Consider the following 21,832-nt stretch of genomic DNA (forward strand, 5'->3'; position numbering starts at 1 on the left):
AGCTGCAGTGTTTTGTTGCGGGGTATGAATTGAGATTTTTAAAAAAAAAGTTCTGTAGAGGGTCATATGGACTTGAAACGTTACCTCTGTTTCGCTCTGCCAGGCCTGCTGAGTTCATCCAGCATTTTCTGTTTTTACTTTAAGAGGGGGATTGACTAATCTCTTAAAAGTATGCTCCTCGTCTTCAGTCTCTCCAACCATAACTGTTTACTTACAGGAAACATTGACACTTGGATTTCGACACAATGTTGAAGTTTCTTGCTCTTCCACATCTCTTACCTTTCAGTCATTACAACATCAGCATCATGTCTGTTTCGGATGCTAACCCTTTACTCTATTACCCCCAAAGTCTTCATCCCCATCACATTCACAGCCTTCTAACGTCTCCCCCCCCCCCCTCCCCACGTCTCAGGCTTCACAGGATTAGCCTCTTGAGCTGCTTTGATCAATTTCCCTGATTTTGTTTTGATCTCATTTTGAGGTCAAGGATATTCAGTACTCTCCCTGTGTGAGTAATCTTCTCCTGAGTGGCTGTAGAGTTCGTAGTTAAGTCTTTCCTCCGCTTCAGGGTGGCATGTTGGCACAGTGGTTGGCACTGCTGCCCCACAGCGCCAGGGACCTGGGTTCTAATCTAGCTCAGGGTGACTGTGTGGAGTTGGCACATTTTGTCTGTATGGGTTTCCTCTGGGTACTCCAGGTTCCTCCCAGAGTCCAGAGATGTGCAGATTAGGTGGATTGGCCATGCTAAATTACTTACTGCCCAAAGCTGTGCAGGTAGGTTACGGGGATAGGGCGGGGGTGTGGGCCTAGGTAGGGTACTCTTTCAGAGGGTCGGTGCAGACTTGATGGGCCGAATGGACTCCTTCAGCACTGTAGGGATTCTATGGATTTGGGTAGTAAACCAAAAGATTTCTACTGGCATTTTTCCCAAGGATATCAAGGTGCTATGGTTTCTCCTTTCCTGGCCTGTCTCAACCCGTAACCATCTTGGCTGTTGAGTTATTTCAATGGTTGTACCTCCCCTCTATTGATGTCAGACCCATACTCTCCCCCCTGGCTTTAGCAGTGGCAGCTCACATGCTCTATGCCTGTGATTAAAGTTCCGAGCCTGGTTGTTTCTCTGGTCTTTATTGCACTACTTCACCCTCGTGTCGTCATTCATAGTGACATGGAATTTGAGTTTGTGTGTCAGAAATGGAAGCTGTGTTCCCAATTTCTTACCCATGAGTAACACTGATGATAAGAAACCATCTGTAGGGATGAGGATGGATGACTGAGAACTAGATTAAGGTAATTTTTTTCTTTCATAAATTCTTATTAGTTTGTTCCCTCTCTCTGTCTCTCATATAGGTTACCTATATAAAGCCATATTCATTGGGTTAGAATGGAGGAGAGTCTATGCAGGGAGTCGGGATTGAAGGCGTTGGCAACAGCGCCACGCCTGATCGCCCCAGGGAAATACTCAAGGAATCCGGTGGTAGTGGCGACGCTCAGGATCTGGAGGCAGTTGCGCAAAACTTTAGGTTGTGGGCGGGGTCAAGGGAAATGCCGATTTGAGGGAATCACAGATTTGAATCTGGGAGGTGGGATGGGAATTTTCGGACCTGGGAGGAGAGGGGCGTTAGGGTACAAAGAACAAAGAAAGATACAGCACAGAAACAGGCCCTTCGGCCCTCCAAGACTGTGCCGACCATGCTGCCCGTCGAAACTAAAATCTTCTACACTTCCGGGGTCCATTTCCCTCTATTCCCATCCTATTCATGTATTTGTCAAGATGCCCCTTAAACGTCACTATTGTCCCTGCTTCCACCACCTCCTCCGGCAGCGAATTCCAGGCACCTACTACCTAAAGATACTAAAGGATTTGTTTCTGGGAGGCCGGTTTGCGAAGCTGGAGGAGAAATATGGGTTGGGGCAGGAGATATTTAGATATATGCAGGTTCAAAATTTTGCCAGGAAAGAGTTTTATGGGGTTATTCTGGGAGCAGATAAGGTATCACGGGATAGGATTAAGGAAAAGTGAGAGGAAGAGTTGGGGGAGGGCATGGAGAAGGGTTTGTGGTGTGAGGTGATTCGGAGAGTGAATGCCTCAACTTCGTGCACGATATTGGGGCTGATACAGTTGAAGGTGGTGTATAGAGCACACCTCACAAGGGTGAGGATGAACTGACTTTTTGAGGGGTTGGAGAATGTTTGTGTACGCTGAGGCGCTGTGTGTGTGTGTGGGGGGGGGGGGGCAATCACGTTCATATGATTTGGTCCTGCCCAAAACTGGAGGGGTATTGGAGGGAGGTCTTTAGGGTAATCTCAAGGGTGGTGCATGTGAGACTCGAATCAGGTCCCCTAGAAGCCGGGATTGGAAGCGGGTGCGCAGGCAGATGCCTTAGCCTCGCTGGTTGCCCGAAGGTGGATTCTGTTGGGGTGGAGGTCGGCTTCTCCACCCTGTGCCTGGTGTGGTGGTGGTGGGGGGGGGGGGGGGGGGGGGGGGGGTTCATTGGTGTTTTGTATTCAAAATGTTGGGATATGTTTGAAGGTGGATGGGATGTGGGGACTGTTGGCTAGGGGATTGCCATTGTATTTGTAGTTTTTGTTAATTGTTTGTTGTAAATATGATGAAAATGTGAAAAAGGAGTAAAAATATTTTTTAAAGAATGAAGACATATTCATTTGCAAAGTTTTGCTATAGCTCATTTGCAAATTGCAGCCCAGAATCAAGACCGTATTATGTCCAGAATTCCATGCATTGAATTAATTCTGAAGGGATTGAATTGGATGCTTATGCTTTGATACTATGCAATTTGTTTGCTTCAATCCATCTTTAGTAATCAATAACAATAATGAAGGTTTTCCCCTCAAATTCAATAAGTCAATTTCCAGGCGCTCCCATGGCAAGGCAGAAATAAATACTGGCACTGGAGGGTGTGCAGAGGAAATTCACCAGGTTAATCCCAGAGCTGAAGGGGTTGGATTACGAGGAGAGGTTGAGTAGACTGGGATTGTACTTGTACCGAGGTAAAGTGAAAAGTATTGTTCTGCGCGCAGTCCAGACAGATCATTGCACACATGAAAAACACAGCACAAATGATAAATACACAATGTCAATACCTAGACATCGGGTGAAGAATATGGAGCGTAGTGTTACTCAGTAGAGAAGCTGTGTGGAGAGATCAGTTCAGTCCATAAGAGGGTCAATTCAGGAGTCAGGTAACAGTGGGGGAGAAGCTGATTTTGGATCTGTCAGTGCGTGTTCTCAGACTTTTGTATTGCCTGCCCGATGGAAAAGGTTGGAAGAGAGAATAACCCAGGTGGGAAGGGTCTTTGATTATGCTGCCCACTTTCCCCAGGCAGCAGGAGGTGCAGATGGGGTCAATGGATGGGAGGTGGGTTTGCGTGATGGACTGGGCTATGTTCACGATTCTCTGTTGTTTCTTACGGTCTTGGGTCAAGCAGTTGCCATACCAAGCTGTGATGCAGCCAGATAGGATGCTTTCTATGGTGCATCTGTATAAATTTTAAAGTCAACGTGGACATGCCAAATTTCCTTAGTTTCTGAGGATGTATAGACACTCTTGTGCTTTCTTGGTCCATTAAACTCCATCTGCCAAATTTTGGCCCAGTCTCCTAGCCTACCTATATCTGTCTGTGAAATCTGTATCGCCTCTTCAATGCCTGCTTTCTCACCTATTTTAGTATCATCTGCAAATTTTGCTATGTTATACTCTGTCCCTACATGCAGATCATTTATATAGATTGTAAACCGTGCGATGCACTGCAGTGCAGATCATTTATATAGATTATGACTGGGCCAAGGTCTGGAGTGTCGCTGCAATGTCCAGGCCCTGGTACATAGCTGCTTGTGTCAGGCCAGGCCAGCCCTGTGCCTCAGCCACAACCCACACAGAATGCCTCAGGCCTTGGACATCCTGATCCATGGCAGATACTTCGTTGGAAACCTCACAACCTTTAAAAAGCACTTGGATGAGCACTTCATCACATTCAAGGATATGGGACAAGTGCTGGTAAGTGGGATTAGCTCAAGATTAGGGGTAGTTATTGTCGGTGCAGACTCGATGGGCTAAGGAACTTTTCTGCGCTGTACGGCTCTATGACTCTGTCTATGGCTTTAACATAATGAAGAGTTCAAAGTGCTTTACAGAGGCATTGTAAAACAGCATGACACCAAACTATATAAGGAGAATGGCGTGAGGTCAAATTACCAAAAGCTTGTTCAAATACATAGGTTAATGAGTATCTTAAAAGAGAAAAGTGAGGTAGAGAAGCAGAGAAGTGCAAGGAGAATATTCCAGAACTTAGGGCCATGGCAATTAAAATTGGGATGCACAGACATAGGGAGAGGTAAGGCCAGGAGAGATTTGAAAATATGGATGAGAATTTTAAAATCCTGATCTTGCTTGATTGAGAGTCAATATAGATCAGCGAGCAAGTGGTGATAGGGGAATGGAACTTGCTGTTAGTTAAGACATGGGCAGAGTTTTGGATGATCACAAGATTAAGGAGAGAAGAATGTGGGAGACCAGATAGGAGTGTATTCAAAAAGTCGAGTTTAGAGGGAATGTGGTCTTTCACAAAAAACTGCCATGGGATCTTTTAAGTCAAGAAAAGCAGGCTGAACAGCCATAGTTCAAGGTCTCCTTTGATAGACAGCATCTCCAGCAGTGTAGCAATCCCTCACTATTGCACTAAAGCATCAGCCTAGAATTTGCGCTGAAGTTTCTGAAATGGGACTGCAGGATGTGACAGATGCAAGCCTGTCTTATGCAAATGACATGTGAGGCAGCAGGCCGATTCTACGACTTGTAGCTATCCCACAATGCTAAAAAAATGTTTTTCTTCACCTTATGTTCCAATAAAACTGTGTACACTGAATAATGACTCTGAGTTTAGAATATTATATACTTTACCTCAATAGGGAGCGTCTTGCAGTAACTACAGCATGGGAATCATGCACAATTCGGCCTTCAGAAAATAAAGGATCATTGCAGTTCATCTCTCCTGTTCCAACTGCAACAACTTCATAAGGCTGTCCATCTAAATTCAAAAACGTAATATAATTCTCAATGGAAAATTAGTTACATAGCATATCCAGCATACAAACAGGCCATTAATCCAACAAAGTTTATGCTCCATACAGGTTTCCTCCTCCCCCTGTGCATCTAATCATATCAGCATAACTTACACCTAGCTTACTCAGATTTTATCTATCTTCCTCTTAAATACATCTGTGCAGTTCACCTCAACTGCTCCTCCAGATAGCAAGTTCTACATTCCCACTATTCCCCAGTTAGAAGTTTCTGCTGAATTTCTTACTGGATTTATTACTGACTATATTGTATTTTGTGCTCCTGGCTTTGACTTTAAGTTGATTGCCCATTCTGGAGGGCATTTAAGAATCAACCATGTTGCTGTGAGTCTGGAGTCACATGTAGGCAAGGCCATCAAAGGAAGATTTCCTTCCCTACAGGACATCAGTGAACCAGATGGGCTTTTACAACAATCAACAATAGTTTCATGGTCGTCATTAGACTTTCAATTTCAGATTTTTATTGAATTCAAATTCCACCAACCATCCTGGTGGGATTCAAACCCAGGGTCTCTGCATTATCAGTCCAGTGACAATATCACTACGCTATTGCCTCTCCAGTAATCCAGAGATGCAGGGTAATGCTCTGAGGATCTGGGTTCGAACCCCACCATGGCATATGCCGAAATTTGAATTCAATAAATATCTAGAATTAAAAGTCTAATGCTAACCATGAAACCATTGTCAATCGTCATGAAACCCATCTGGTTCACTTATGCTCTCTAGGAAAGAAAATCCACTGTCCTTACCTGGTCTGGCCTACATGGGGTTCCAAACCACAGTAATGTGGGTGAGCCTTAAATGCCTTTTGAAATGGCCTAACAAGCCACTTGGTTGTATCAAACCGCTAAAACATCTAAAAGGAATAAAACCAGACAGACCTCCTGGCATCGACCTAGGCATCAGAAGCGACAACTGCAAATTCTTCATTACTAATGCCTGGTGGCTTGTGCCAAAATTGGGAGAGTGGCCTCTCAGACTAAGCAAACAACAGCCAGTCATTACATTACTCATGAAATCATATCTTAGAGAAAAAGTCTGGGGCACCACCAATAGAATCCCTGGGTTTGTCCCAGTGGCAGGCCAGGCCCAGCCGAGGTGGCAGCACAATGATATACAGTCAGTATGGAATTCCTTGCGAATCCTCATCGACTCTATGAACTCTCGTGGCATCAGATCAAAGATGAGCAAGGAAACCTCCTGCTGCTTACCATGTACCAGTCCCCCTCAGCTGATAAATCAGTATTTCTCCATGTTGAACACCACTTAGAGGAAGCACCAAGGTTGGCAAGGCCACAGAATTTATTTTGGTTTGGGACGTCAATGTCCTTCATCAATATGCAACTACAGACTGAGCTGGCCAAGTCCTAAAGGAAATGGCTGCTAGACTGCATCTGCGGCAGATGGTGAAGGAACCAACTAGAAGGAAAAAGATACTTTACCTCATCCTCACCAATCCGCTGCCACAAATGCATCTATCCGGACTTCTGGTGGCGGCCATGGAGTGAGTGGTCGCACAGGGTGTCTCCTGCTAGAAGGAGTTGGTTTTGGTCTCTTTTACCCGAACTTCGGGGAATTTCAGCAGAAAGGTTGTGCGGAGAGTGGAGGGGGATCAGTTCTTCCCCACATAGACATGTTTGCAGGTTATCAAACTCGACAGAAGACAGTGAGATCCCGGGCTAAAGAGTTGGAGGAGACACATGGTGCAGTATCAATTGCTGGGGCAGGGTCGTTACTGACTGGAATGTTGCCAATGGAGCAGTGGTGTCTGACCATAGTGACCAGTTTGTGTAGCAGGAAGCGAAGACGGCGATCCTGGGGGACATGCGAAAGATCCAGCGAGCAAAGGGGACCGAGAAAACAGGTTCAGATGGCAAAATCTTTGAATGTGGGCCTACCAGAAGAATGGAAGGAACGAGTACATTGGGCTATGTCGTGAGGATGCTGGCCAGGCTGAACAACGAGAAAGTGCTGGATAAAGCCCTGGAGGTGGATCGAGCCCATAGTTCCTGGAGGCAGAAGCCAAGAGCAGGGAAGCCATGACGGGTGGTGGTTGTGCGTATGCACAAGTTCCAGGACAAGGAAAAGATCCTGAGGTGGGCCAGAGCGCAGCGAAATTGCGATTGGGAAAGAAACCAAATTCAGATTTACCCGGACATTGGTGCAGAACTGGCCAAGAGACGGGCAGGGTTCAACAATGTTGTACCGGTGCCAGATTCGGTTTGGGGTGTTGTATCCAGCCAAACATTGGGTCACTGTTGAAGGCCAGGTGTATTATTGTGGGACGCCGGTGGAAGCGAATGACTTTATTAAGGAACACAAATTGGAGGAGGGCTGAGACTCATAGACTTCCGTGTGGGTGGAAGTTCAGTCTCTGTTAAATTTTGTTAAATGTTTTAGTTTGCCGATTGGGAAAGGTTGTTGTGAGGGTGGTTGCACTACCCCCCATTTTGTATTTTTTTTCCATTTGTGTTTTGAAGTTAAATTGTTCGAAGGGGGATCTTCGGTGCTGGGGTTATAATGTTTAATTGCATTGCACTCGTGTTTGTTATGCTCTGTACACTGCATGAAAGAGTTGTGGGTTGGGTTGGCAGGGCGGTTTGAGAATATTCTGTATGGGGGTCATTTTGGAGTGGCATTGGATTTGGTGCAACGGGTGTAGGAGGGATGGGATAGAGAGACGGTGGGGTAGAGGGTCAAGGCCTTTGGGTGGGAGTCGCCACGCCAGCAAGAAATGCTAGTGAACGGAAATGAAGTGGGAAGGGGGCTGCAGTGGTTAGCCAATGGGGGGGGGGGGGGGGGGGGGGGGAACAAAGAGAAGAGGGAAAGGCAACAGTTATGTAGGGTGAGTTTGGCCATGGATGGGGCAGGGGGCCATCTTGGGTGGGCCCGATTTCATTTTTCATTTAGAATGAGGATGGGGGGAGGGGTGAAGCGTGAGAGTGTTGATAGCAGTCTCTAGGGGGGTGGGGGGGCAGAAGCCTCCGGTGAGAATCATGACATGGAAGAATGTCCGCGTGCTAAATGGGCAAGTTAAGTGGTCCCAGGTGTTTGCGCACTTGAAAAGTTTGAGAACAGGGTTAATTTTCCTGCCGGAGACACGTCTCAGGTTGATAGATCAGATGAGGCTGAGGAAGGGGTTGGGTGGACCAAGTATTCCACTCGGGGTTTGACTCAAAATCGAGGTGGGGCTGCCATACTGCTGAATTGGAAGACGGAGTTTGCGGGGGATGAGGAGGTGCGGAACAGGGGGTGGCAGGAGGGAGATTTGTGATAGTGAGTGGGGATTCTGGTGGTATAGGTGAATGTACATGTGCCTAATTGGGATGACGCCGGATTAATGAAGAGACAAGTTAGGGACGATCCGGACTTGCCCGCTTACCAGCTGATTATAAGGGGGGGGCATTTTAATTGTGTACTGCAGCCGAGGGTGGAAAGGTCGAGCCCTAAGGCGATGGGAAGGTCGGGAATGGTGGAAGAGCTGGGAGGATGGATCCGTGGGGGTTTGGGAGTACTTCTTCTTCTCATACGTGTATCGGGTAGATTCCCAGATTGACTTTTTTGTGGTAAACCGAGTGCTGTTGATGGGGGTGGAAGAAGTGGAATATGCAGGGATAATGGGCGGAATTCTCCCCCCCCACCCCGGGTGGGAGAATCACTGGGGCGCGCGCGAGTCCCGCCACACCGCCCCGGCATCCGCATGCGATTCTCCCACCACCCCCCCCCCCCTCAAACCGGCGCGGCGAGGATCACGGCTGGCCACTCGGAGAATTGCTGCTCGCCGTTTGTAACGGGCGAGCGGCGATTCTACGGCCCGGATGGGCCGAGCGGCCTGCCCAACAGGACAGATTCCCACCGATGCCACCACACCTTGTCGTTGCTGGCGGGAACGCTGGGGGGCGGCCTGTCCGGGGGGGGGGGACACTCAAAAGGGGTCTGGCCCACAATCGGTGCCCGCGATCGGTGCCCACCGATCGGCGGGCTGGCCTCTCTGAAGGAGGGCCTCCTTTCCTCCGCTGACCCGCAAGATCCATCCGACATCTTCTTGCGGGGTGGCTGCGGGGAGGACGGCAACCGCGCATGCGCGGGTTGGCGCCGGTCAACCTGTGCATGCGTGGATGACGTCATTTACGCAGTGCTGGCGTAAGGCCCGGCGCGCGTAAATGATGCGGCACCGCTCCTAGCCTCCCAGGGAGAATAGGGGGCTGGGAGCGGCCTCCGACGCCGGAGTGAAACACTCCGGTTTTCACTCCGGCGTCGGGACTTAGTCTCCCGATGGGAGAATTGCGCCCAATGATTTTGGACCATGCTCTGGACTATCTAGATGTGAGACTTTGTTCGGGTCAAGCACAGAGGCTGGGGTGGAGGTTGGATTCGGGGCTTTTGACAGACAAGACGTCCTGTGGGAAGGTTTATTGAGCTCTATCCGAATGGGGAGGTTGTTGGACGAGGTAGGTGAGGTAGATAGGAGATACTCTGTGGCCCCCACGAAGGAGTTGCTGCCAGAAAGAGGCTGCAGGGGCAGTTTGACCGGTTGACGATGGGCACGACGGTGGGTCAGCTGCACTGGGCGCAGGAGATGAGTATGGTGAGAAGGTAGGCCTCATGTTGGCCCACTGGCTGTGGCAACAGACAATGTCGAGGGAAATACTTCATGTGAAGGCGGGGGGACCGGCGACGTTGGCGCAGACGTCGATTTCGCTGATCCCAAAAAAGGAGAAGGGTCCGCTGGAGTACGGATCCTTTAGGCATATCTTGCTGCTGAACACTGACGTGAAAGTCCTGGCAAAGGTATTGACGAGAAGGTTTGAGGGGGTGTGTGCCGGAGGTGGCCTCAGAGGACCAAATGAGGTTTGTGAAGGGGAGGCAGCTTTCCAGTAACATTAGGAGACTGCTAAACGTAATTAAGACCTTGTCGGGGTGATGTCGGAAGTGATTGTGTTAATGTTAATGGATGCAGAGAAGGCCTTTGACTGGATAGAGTGGAGGTATTTGTTCGAAATCCTGGGGAGTTTTTGGCCGAGGTTTGTGGCGCGAGTTCGGTTGCTGTATGTGTTCCCCCATGGCAAGTGTGCGAACGAAAGAGACAAAATCAAGGTATCTGGGCCACATAGGGGAACAAGGCAGGGGCGTCCACTGTCCTCGCTGCTGTTCGCACTGGCGATGGCACGTCGAGCTTCGGTGAGTGGTAGGGAGATTGAGAGAGGGTCATGGAGCACCGGATGTCGTTGTATGCCGATGACCCGTTGCTGTTTGTGACGGACCCATAGAAAGCATGGGCAGTGTTTTGTTACCTGTAAGGCAGGTAAATCTGTACTACTCAACTCAGTTACAGTCGAGGCTTTGGAAGAAGGCTCAAAGTCGTCCAGAAGTTTTACAGAAGGTTTATTGAACACAACTTAAATAACTGCGTGAGTTCTTACTTTAAGAACTGTACTAGTAGAAAGGTTACAACTTTTCTATACACTACAACGAAGCCTGACCACACTAGCAGCCTTGAGCTAAATCTCTGCCTGTTCTCCTCACGGTCTACTCCACCAAACAGCCCAGAGAGCTGCTTGCTTCCCCTTTTATACACGCCTAGTGGTCTTTCCATTACCCATCAGCCCCTTCTGTACATACCCAAGTAAAGATCACTACATCCCCTTTTTCATTTTTTTTCATAGTTGCGGAGCTGTAACTAAAAAAAAAATCAAACACAGTTAGTTGCGTGCACAATACAGAACAGAGAGCAATGATTGTATCAGTTCATGCTCACAAGTTCAGACGGTTGGGTGCACGTCTCATTCAGGTCGACCTCCTGAGTGGGCATGGAGACCCAGAGGTTTTTATGTCCATTTGGGCACCAACTACTGGTGTCCCGGGATGTCGCATGATAACGTCCTGCAGATCTAATGTTGGAAATACAGGTTGATGAGATGGAACCTTCAGCGGGTCTCGCCGATTGCATTGAAACAGTATTCCATCATCAGGCTTCCCAACGTACGATCGTGGCGATACTTGGCGGAGCACCATTGCCATGTTAGACCAATCTCCACCAGGGTGTCGCAATCTAACCATGTCGTTGATCGCTAACGGATGCAGCACTTTTGCATGCCGGTCATAGTGCTGCTTTTGTCCGTGCCGTTGGTGACGCATCTTGTCCAGGACTGGCGAGTGATCTGGATTGGCGAAGTGCAACGCAGGTAGCGTTGTCCTCACATCTCGATTGAAGAGCATTTGAGCCGGTGACAGCCCAGAGCTCAAAGGCGATGAACGATATGACAATAGAGGCAAGTGTATGTTGGAATGAGTCAGTGGCCTTGCTGATCAGTTGCCTAAGAATGTGGACACCTGAGACTTCCGGGTGCGGCGATGACCAGCTAAGTCGCACGTTTCGGCAGCTCCCGTTGGAACGGACTTTTGGGCTCTTAACAGGGGCCCCAACGGCAATTTAAACAGCCAAAAATACTGTGCGGTTAACGAGAAGGGAATCCCCCCGGACACGCATGGATAAGGGAGAGGATAGCGGCCGGATTGCGGAGGATCCTCTGGAGCAGCGGCAAGGAAGGGAAGCTCAAAGCAAGATGGTGTCGGAAGGTGGCCGTTTGCTATGGGGCCCGGACCAACAAGAGTTCCTGCGGCGGTGTGTGGAACAGCTGAAGAAGGAGTTGAAGAAGGAGCTGTTGGCCCCGATATTACAGGCGATTGAAGGGCTAAAGGAGGAGCAGAGGACCCAAGACCTGGAGCTTCGGGTCGTGAAGGCAAAGGCTGCTGAAAATGAAGATGAAATACAGGGCCTGGTGGTGAAGACAGAGACGCACGAGGCACAACACAAAAGGTGTGTGGAAAGGTTGGAAGTACTGGAGAATAATTCGAGGAGGAAGAATTTAAGAGTCCTGGGTCTTCCCGAAGGCGCAGAAGGGGCGGACGTCGGGACATATGTGAGCACGATGCTTCACTCGCTAATGGGATCGCAGGCCCCGACGGGCCCTTTGGAGGTGGAGGGAGCTTATCGAGTTTTGGCGCGAAGACCGAAGGCTGGAGAAATACCTCGAGCTATAGTGGTGAGGTTTCTCCGCTACAATGACAGAGAGACGGTCCTCAGATGGGCGAAGAAAACTCGGAGCTGTAGGTGGGAGAACGCGGTGATCCGCGCATACCAGGATTGGAGTGCGGAGGTGGCGAGAAGGAGGGCAAGCTTTAATCGGGCTAAGGCGGTGCTTCACAAAAAGAAGATCGTTTGGAATGTTGCAACCGGCGAGATTGTGGGTCACACACCAAGGGAAGCACCACTACTTTGAGACGGCAGAAGAGGCGTGGACATTCATTGTGGACGAGAAGCTGGAATAGTCTGGCGAGAGAAAGAGCTTTTGGGACAAAGTGGTGGGGTGATTATGTGGGGCGAGAAAAGGGGGGGGGATTTTTCAATTTGTTAATTTTGTGATCCTGTAACTTTTCTCTCTTCCCCATGTTGGGAGGGGGGGGGTTGGAGCATGAGGAACTGTGGGCGCCGGCCATTAGGGGCGGGGCCGAGCGGGAAACGCGGGCTTTGTTCCCGCGCTATGGTAATTATGGCGGGAACAGGGACGCAGGAAGGAGGGGGCCTCGCACAGTGAGGGCCGAGGACAAGGGGGGAAGCCGAGGTCAGCCAGAGTTCGCTGACTTCTGGGAGCAACATGGGGGGGTGCAACTACGCTAGAGGGGGATCTAGCGGGGGGGGGGGGGGGAGGGGGTTAACTGGGTTGCTGCTGCTAAGGAGAAGGGGGAGCTGTTATGGGATGGGGTGGTCGAGGCGGGAGGGCGCCGTCGGGGGGGATATACGGGTATGTGGGAACCGGGTGAGGAGCTGGGTTAAAAAAGGGGATGGCTAGTCGACAGGGGGGGGGGTAAAGAGGCCCCCAACCCGGCTGATCACGTGGAACGAGAGGGCTGAACGGGCCGATTAAAAGGGCACGGGTACTCGCACACCTAAAGAAATTAAAGGCAGATGTGGTTATGTTGCAGGAGACGCATCTGAAACTGATAGACCAGGTCAGACTACGTAAAGGATGGGTGGGGCAGGTGTTTCATTCGGGTTTAGATGCGAAGAACAGGGGGGTGGCTATCTTAGTGGGGAAACGGGTACTGTTTGAGGCAAAGACCATAGTGGCGGATAGTGGGGGTAGATATGTGATGGTGAGTGGCAGATTGCAAGGGGAGGCGGTGGTTCTGGTGAACGTATACGCCCCAAACTGGGATGATGCAAATTTTATGAGGCGTATGTTGGGACGTATCCCGGACCTGGAGGCGGGAAAGTTGGTAATGGGGGGAGACTTCAATACGGTGCTTGATCCAGGGCTGGACCGGTTGAGGTCCAGGACCGGGTGGAGGCCGGCAGCGGCCAGGGTGCTCAAGGACTTCATGGAGCAGATGGGAGGGGTAGACCCCTGGAGATTTAGTAGGCCTAGGAGTAAGGAGTTCTCATTTTTCTCCCATGTTCACAAAGTATACTCACGGATAGACTTTTTTGTCTTGGGAAGGGCACTGATTCCGAAGGTGACAGGGACGGAATATACGGCCATAGCCATTTCGGACCACGCTCCACATTGGGTAGACCTGGAGGTAGGAGAGGAAAAAGAACAGCCCCCACTCTGGAGAATGGATATGGGCGTTTTGGCGGATGAGGGGGTATGTTTAAGGGCGAGGGGGTGCATCGAAAGGTACTTGGAGCTTAATGACAATGGAGAGGTTCAGGTGGGAGTGGTCTGGGAGGCGTTGAAGGCGGTGGTTAGAGGGGAACTGATATCCATAAGGGCACATAAACGGAAGCAAGAGGGTAAAGAAAGGGAGCGATTGTTGAAAGAAGTTTTGAGGGTGGACAGGCAATATGCGGAGGCACCGGAGGAGGGACTGTACAGAGAAAGACAAAGGCTACATGTGGAATTTGACCTGCTGACCACGGGTAAGGCAGAGGCACAGTGGAGGAGGGCACAGGGTGTACAGTATGAGTATGGAGAGGAGGCGAGTCGGCTACTGGCCCACCAATTGAGGAAGAGGGGAGCAGTGAGGGAGATAGGTGGGGTGAGAGATGAAGAGGGAGAGATGGAACGGGGAGCGGAGAGAGTGAACGGGGTGTTCAAGGCATTTTATGAGAGGTTATATAAGGCTCAGCCCCCGGAAGGGAAGGAGAGAATGATGTGCTTTCTGGATCAGCTGGAATTCCCGAAGGTGGAGGAGCAGGAGAGGGCGGGACTGAGAGCACAGATTGAGATGGAGGAGGTGGTAAAAGGGATTGGGAGCATGCAGGCGTGGAAGGCCCCGGGACAGGACGGATTCCCGGTTGAATTTTATAGGAAATATATGGACCTACTGGCCCCACTTTTGACAAGAACCTTGAATGAGGCCAGGGAAAGGGGGCAGCTGCCCCCGACTATGTCGGAGGCAACGATATCGCTCCTTTTGAAGAAAGAAAAAGACCCGCTGCAGTGTGGGTCCTACAGGCCCATTTCCCTTTTAAATGTAGATGCTAAGCTCCTGGCCAAGGTGATGGCGACGAGGATAGAGGACTGTGTCCCGGGGGTGGTCCACGAGGATCAAACTGGGTTCGTTAAGGGGAGACAGCTGAATATGAACATACGGAGGTTGCTAGGGGTAATGATGATGCCCCCACTAGAGGGGGAGGCGGAGATAGTGGTGGCGATGGACGCCGAGAAAGCATTCGACAGAGTGGAGTGGGATTATCTGTGGGAGGTGCTGAGGAGATTTGGTTTTGGAGAAGCGTTTATTGGATGGGTACAGCTGCTGTATGGGGCCCCGGTGGCGAGCGTGGTCACGAACAGACAGAGGTCTGACTACTTCCGTCTTCATAGAGGGACGAGGCAGGGGTGTCCCCTGTCTCCGTTACTGTTTGCATTGGCGATTGAGCCCCTGGCCAAAGCACTGAGGGGCTCCAGGAAGTGGAGGGGAGTACTCAGGGGAGGAGAAGAACACCGGGTATCTTTATATGCAGATGATTTATTGCTGTATGTTGCGGACCCAGTGGAGGGGATGCCTGAGATAATGCAGACACTCAGGGAGTTTGGGGAATTTTCGGGGTACAAATTGAATATGGGGAAGAGTGAGTTGTTTGTGGTGCATCCGGGGGAGCAGAGCAGGGGAATAGATGACTTACCGCTGAGGAAGGTAACAAGAGATTTTCGGTACTTAGGGATTCAGATAGCCAGGAGTTGGGGAACCTTACATAGGCTTAATTTAACAAGATTGGTGGAACAGATGGAGGAGGATTTTAAGAGATGGAACATGGTGCCCCTGTCACTGGTGGGTCGGGTGCAGGCGGTCAAAATGGTAGTCCTCCCGAGATTCCTTTTTGTGTTTCAGTGCCTTCCGGTGATGGTCACGAAGGCTTTTTTCAAGAAAATTGAGAAAAGTGTCATGAGTTTTGTGTGGGCCGGGAAGACCCCGAGAGTGAGGAGGGGGTTCTTGCAGCGTAGCAGGGATAGGGGGGGACTGGCACTACCGAGCCTAAGTGAATACTACTAGGCCGCCAATATCTCAATGGTGTGTAAGTGGATGGGAGAAGGGGAGGGAGCGGCGTGGAAGAGATTGGAGATGGCGTCCTGCAAAGGAACCAGCCTACAAGCAATGGTGACGGCGCCGTTGCCGTTCTCCCCGAAGAAATACACCACAAGTCCAGTGGTGGTGGCAACACTAAAAATTTGGGGGCAGTGGAGACGACACAGGGGAAGGACGGGAGCCTCGGTGCGGTCCCCGATAAGAAATAACCATACGTTTGTCCCGGGGAGAATGGATGGGGGATTTGGAGCATGGCAGAGAGCTGGGGTTGAGCAACTAAGAGATCTGTTCGTAGACGGGACGTTTGCGAGTCTGGGAGCGCTGACGGAAAAATATGGGTTGCCCCAAGGGAATGAATTTCGATACATGCAACTGAGGGCTTTTGCGAGGCAGCAGGTGAGGGAATTCCCGCAGCTCCCGACGCAGGAGATTCAAGATAGAGTGATCTCAGGGACATGGGTGGGGGATGGTAGGGTGTCGGATATATATAGGGAAATGAGGGACGAGGGGGAGATCATGGTGGATGAGCTGAAGGGGAAATGGGAAGAGCTGGGGGAAGAGATTGAGGAGGGGCTGTGGGCTGATGCCCTACGTAGGGTAAACTCGTCGTCCTCGTGTGCCAGGCTAAGTCTGATACAATTCAAGGTTTTACACAGGGCGCATATGACCGGAGCAAGGCTCAATAAATTTTTCGGGGTAGAGGATAGGTGTGGGAGATGCTCGAGAAGCCCAGCAAACCACACCCACATGTTTTGGTCATGTCTGGCACTGCAGGGGTTCTGGGTGGGGGTAGCAAAGGTGCTTTCGAAGGTGGTGGGGGTCCGGGTCGAGCCAGGCTGGGGGTTGGCTATATTCAGGGTTGCAGTAGAGCCGGGAGTGCAGGAGGCGAAAGAGGCTGATGTCTTGGCCTTTGCGTCCCTAGTAGCCCGGCGAAGGATATTGCTTATGTGGAAGGAAGCCAAACCCCCGGGCGTGGAGACCTGGATAAATGACATCGCAGGGTTTATAAAACTAGAACGGATAAAGTTCGCACTAAGGGGTTCGGCTCAAAGGTTCACCAGGAGGTGGCAACCGTTCATTGACTACCTCGCAGAACGATAAAGGAAATGGGAAGGTAACAGCAGCAACCCAGGGGTGGGGGAGAGGGGGAGGGCTTGGGTGGGTCCTCAGGGGTGTTTTTGTATAGATATTTGTACTAGGTTATGTATAATGGATTGTTTGATTTTATTTTTGGAGAGTTATTAATTTTGTTATGGCAGTTGCCATTTAGTTTATATATTATTTATTTATTTGTTAAAACGGCCACTGTTATTTATATTGTTTTATTGTTGTAAAAAGGAAAACCTTTGTATTGTTTTGTTTGGCCGAAAAATTTGAATTAAAAAAATATATTTAAAAAAAAAAAAAATAATGTGGACACCTTTCTCCACCCTGCCATTTGATTGAGGAAAGTGTGGACTCGACATCACGTGCTTATTCCACCCACTCCCAGCTTGCAAAGCAAGGACCATTGTCGGACATAACCGTCTGTGGGATGCCATGCCTCGAGAAGGTTTCCTTGCAGGCTTTGATAACTGACGCCGATGTGAGATCCGGGAGTTTCATTACCTCCGGAAAGTTGGAGTAATAATCTATGAGAAGAACATAGTGTCGACCCATGGAATGAAACAAGTCGATGCCAACTTTGTCCTTCGGTGACGTAGCCATCTCATGCTGCTGGAGTGGCTCCTTGCATTGTGCCGGTCCATGTTTTTGGCACGCCACATGTGAGCACCATGTTTGTTATGTCCTCGTTTATCCCAGGCCAGTACACAGATTGCCTCGCTTTTCTTCTGCACTTCTCGACACCAAGATGCCCCTTATGAATCCTGTGGAGCATGTCCGCCCGGAGAGCCAGAGGAATGACGATTCTGTCATTTCGCAGTCTGATGCCATCCACCACGGACAATTCAGTTTGGACGTTTTGGAACTGTGGGCACCGCCCTCTTGGTCAGCCATGCTGAAGGTTGTGCAGGACCTGGAGCAGGGTCGCATCTTCTCGTGTTGCCTGACGAATTTGCTGCAGCCTCTCGTCCGTTGCCAAGAGTGTCTCCCTGCACCACTGTGCATGAGCTTCTACATCATGAATGGAAGCCAGAGGTGGACTGTCAGCATCAATGGCTTGGGATAAGGTGTCAGCTATTATTAGGTCCTTCCCAGGATTGTAGACCAGCGTGAAGTTGTACTTCCGCAACTTCATTATCATGCGTTGCAGGCGCGGCGTCATGTCATTGAGATCTTTGTTGATAATGTTGACCAGTGGCCTATGATTAGTCTCCACTAAAAATGTAGGAAGACCGTACACATAGTGGTGTTATTTTGTTATACCCGTGATCAGTCCCAGGCACTCCTTCTCTATCGGTGCATACCTGCACTCCGTGGCGGTCATCGTTCGAGAAGCGCAAGCCACTGGGACCCAGTCCGACTGGTCACTCTGTTGAAGTAGCACCGCACCAATTCCATGTTGATTGGCGTCGGTGGAGGTCTTTGTGGGTTTTGCCGAGTCAAAGAATGCCAGCGTTGGAGCGGTCATCAATTGGTGCTTCAGATCCACCCACTCGTCTCGGTGGCGTGGAGTCCAGTCAAACTCAAATGTCCTTCCTTACCACTTGTCGTAACGCTGTTGTCTGTGCTGCTAGGTTCGATATGAATTTTCCTAGGAAATTGATGAATCCAAGAAGCCTGAGCACCGCTTTCTTGTCACGTGGCCGCTGCATGTTCTGAATTGCCGCAATCTTCTCAGCGTCCGGCTTCACCCAGTGCTCTGATATCGTGTCACCCAGGAAGGTCAGAGATGAACGTGTGAAGGTGCACTTGGCTTGGTTGAGCTTCAGCCCAAATTGGTGGATTCTTTGGAAGACTTGTTTTAACCGAGCAATGTGATCTTCCTCTGTCGTTGACCATATTATGATGTCATCAACATGTACACGGACACCTTCAATGCCCTCCGGCATCTGCTCCATAATTCTGTGAAATATTTCGGATGCAGAGATCATCCCGAAAGGCATACGATTATAACAGTATCGTCCAAACGGTGTGTTGAAGGTACACAGCAGTCGGCTGGAATCATCGAGATTCCAGAAGCCTTGTGAGGCATCAAGTTTGGTGAATATGCGAGCCTTCGCCATTTTGCTCATTATCTCCTCTCGCTTGAGGATAGGGTCGTGCTCCCTGCGAATGTTTTCGTTCAAGTCTTTGGGCTCTAAACAGATTCTGAGTTCACCGGACGGCTTCTTGACACATACCAAAGAGCTGACCCAGTCAGTCGGCTGTGTGACCTGTGATATGATGCCTTGAGATTGAAGGCGTTGGAGTTCTGCTTTTAGCTTGTCCCGCAACGGAGCTGGTACCCTCCTTGGTGCATGAATGACCAGTGTTGCATTGTCTTTGAGCAGGATTTTGTACTTGTAGGGTAACATACCCATGCCACAAACAACGTCAGGATACTCACTGAGAAGCAGCTGGATGGCATCGGCCAGTCGTGATGAGTCAACCGTGTTCATGAAAATCCTTTGTATCAGCTGCAAATCCTTGCAGGCTTGAGCACCTAACAGTGACGTTCTTTTGTCGTCCATGATCTCAAAACGTAGTCCTTTCGTGACTTTCTTATTAACTACTTGTAGGTGGCATGATCCCCTCGAGGTGATCTGGTTGCCATTGTAGTCTGTTAACTTGCATGCAGCATGTACCATCTCGTGTGTCTCTGGGATGGATGCGAGACCTTTGCTGGTCATCACGTTCGCGGATGTTCCCATGTCGAGCTTGAATATAATTGGGGAGCTGTTCACTTGCACCGTGGCACTCCATTCGCTTTCGGATTCAATGGTATGCACGTATTGAGGCTATGTGGTCAGCTCGTGCGGTTCCTCTGTGGCATTTATGATTCCAACGCCGTATGTATTCTCCCAGGAGTGGAACTCTTCGTGGTCGGAAACGTTTTCTTCGGGTGTCTGAATGTCCATTGCATCTACTGTGCGAACCTTGATGTTTCCATGTCTTTGCATTGGAGAGTAATATTTGGCTGTGGACTGACACTGGGAGGCAAAATGATTCATTTGGAGCACTTTAAACATCTTTTCCCTAGTGTAGGACATGTCCCTTTTAAATGGGCGGTGTCACAGCGGTAGCACTTCATGACGTCAGTGACGTCACGCGTTGGCAGCGATCGCGCATGCGCGACTCGCTCTTCAGGCTGGGGTCTGTACTTTACATACCAGGATCTTGCATGGTCGCGTTTCTCCTGACTGCGCACGCGCAGACATGCTGCAATGGGCGCCAGCGGCCGGAAAAGAAGGCCTGTGAGGAGACGCCACCATTTTTACATCTTCCACCTCATGGAGTACTTTCTCCATGTTCTTTTTCCCCCAAGAAGCTGCCAGTACTACTGTTTTTTCTGTTCTTGCTGTAAGCATTTTGCTATGGTAGTTTTTAAAGTCAAATCATTTTGCTGCATTGATTCCCTTAGATTTTCATCTGAGAGACCATAGATTAATTTATCCCTGATGATGGAGTCTGTTATTTCAGCATAGTTACAACCTTGTGCTAGCAGTCAGAGATCTGTGATAAAATTAGACATAGTCTCCCCGTTTTTTTGGAATCTGTTGCATAGGTTAAATCGTTCCATGATTTCATTTGATTGTGATCTACAGTGTTCCATCAAATTTTGCCATTATCACTTGAAAGCTGGTTTTATCTTCATGGTCACCATATGTAAAAGAGTTATAAATATATACAGCTTGCTGGCCTGCCGTTGAGAGTAATATCCCAATCTTTCTCTCGTCGGGGGCTGCATTTAAGGCAGTAGCCGCCATGTATATTTGAAGCTGCTGTTTATACCTTCCCAGTTACTATTTAAATTACCGGTAGTTTTCAGCAACTCTGGAAGTGGCGTGTGGTCCATCGCTTCGGTAGGTTGTTTGGAATCAAAATGCTGCGAAGTCTTCCACAGTTGAGCGGCCGGCCCGTTACTTTTGCTGCTTGTTTTGGTTTTTTCTGGTCTCTAACTAATCTATCTAGTAATGTCCGATTAAAGCCAACCTGGTACCACGTTTTGTCACCTGTAAGGCAGGTAATCTGTGCTACTCAACTCAGTTACAGTAGAGGCTTTGGAAGAAGGCTCAAAGTCATCCAGAAGTTTTACAGAAGGTTTATTGAGCAACACAACTTAAATAACTGCGTGAGTTCTTACTTTAAGAACTGTACTAGTAGAAAGGTTACAACTTTTCTATACACTACAACTAGGCCTGACCACACTAACAGCCCTGAGCTAAATCTCTGCCTCTGTTCTCCTCACGGTCTAATCCACCCAACAGCTCAGAGGACTGCTTGCTTCCCCTTTTATACACACCAGTGCTCCCCGTAGTGGTCTTTCCATTACCCATCAGCCCCTTTTGTACATACCCAAGTAAAGATCACTACAGACAGAATCATGGACTTACTGGATGGGTTTGAGGCCTTCTTCGGCTATAAATTGAATGTTGGGAAAAGCAATGTGTTCCTTGTGAATGCTTCGGGGTGGGGGGCAAAACTGGGGACGTTCCATTTAAGGTGACACGGGAGAGGTTCCAGTATCTGGGGACCCATGAGTGGGCCACAATGCAGAGGTGGGCGGCACGGTATCACAGTGCTTAGCACTGTTGCTTCACAGCGCCAGGGTCCAAGGTTCGATACCTGGCTTGGGTGACTGTGTGGAGTCTGCACTTTCTCCCCGTGTCTGTGTGGGTTTCCTCCAGGTGCTCCGGTTTCGTCCCACAGGTCCCGAAAGACGTGCTGTTAGGTGAATTGGACATTCTGAATTCTCCCTCTATGTACCCGAATAGGTGCCGGAATGTGGCGGCTAGGGGCTTTTCAAAGTAACCTCATTGCAGTGTTAATGTAAGCCTTCTTGTGACAATAAAGATTAATAGGTGGATCTTGATGGGGTTGGTGGAGGTGGTTAATGGTGGGATACTCTACCACCTGTACCCTCCCCGCCAGTGTCAGGTGCAAAGATGAACATACTGCCAAGATACCCGTTTGTGTGGCAATCCCTCCCGATTTTCGTCCCCAAGGCCTTTCTTCGGAAGGTATGTTAATCTTGGAACGGGTGTGGGCAGGGAGGGTGCAGAGGATTAATAGGATTCAGTTGCAAAGGTCTGACGACAGATACATTTGAATTGG

General features: G+C 49.6%; 1 protein-coding gene across 4 annotated transcripts in view; it reads right to left on the bottom strand.

Moving 5' to 3' along the window:
• adad1 (adenosine deaminase domain containing 1 (testis-specific)) overlaps positions 1–21,832 on the bottom strand; it is a 241,000-nt gene that overhangs the window by 88,428 nt on the left and 130,740 nt on the right. For all 4 annotated transcript variants that reach the window (XM_072495706.1, XM_072495707.1, XM_072495704.1 and 1 more), the window contains one exon: positions 4,923–5,049. In XM_072495706.1, the coding sequence (XP_072351807.1) occupies positions 4,923–5,049 (127 nt within the window). The remainder of the gene's footprint in view (positions 1–4,922; positions 5,050–21,832) is intronic.

This window comes from Scyliorhinus torazame, chromosome 3 (assembly GCF_047496885.1).
Source record: "Scyliorhinus torazame isolate Kashiwa2021f chromosome 3, sScyTor2.1, whole genome shotgun sequence".
NCBI classification, from domain to species: domain Eukaryota; kingdom Metazoa; phylum Chordata; class Chondrichthyes; order Carcharhiniformes; family Scyliorhinidae; genus Scyliorhinus; species Scyliorhinus torazame.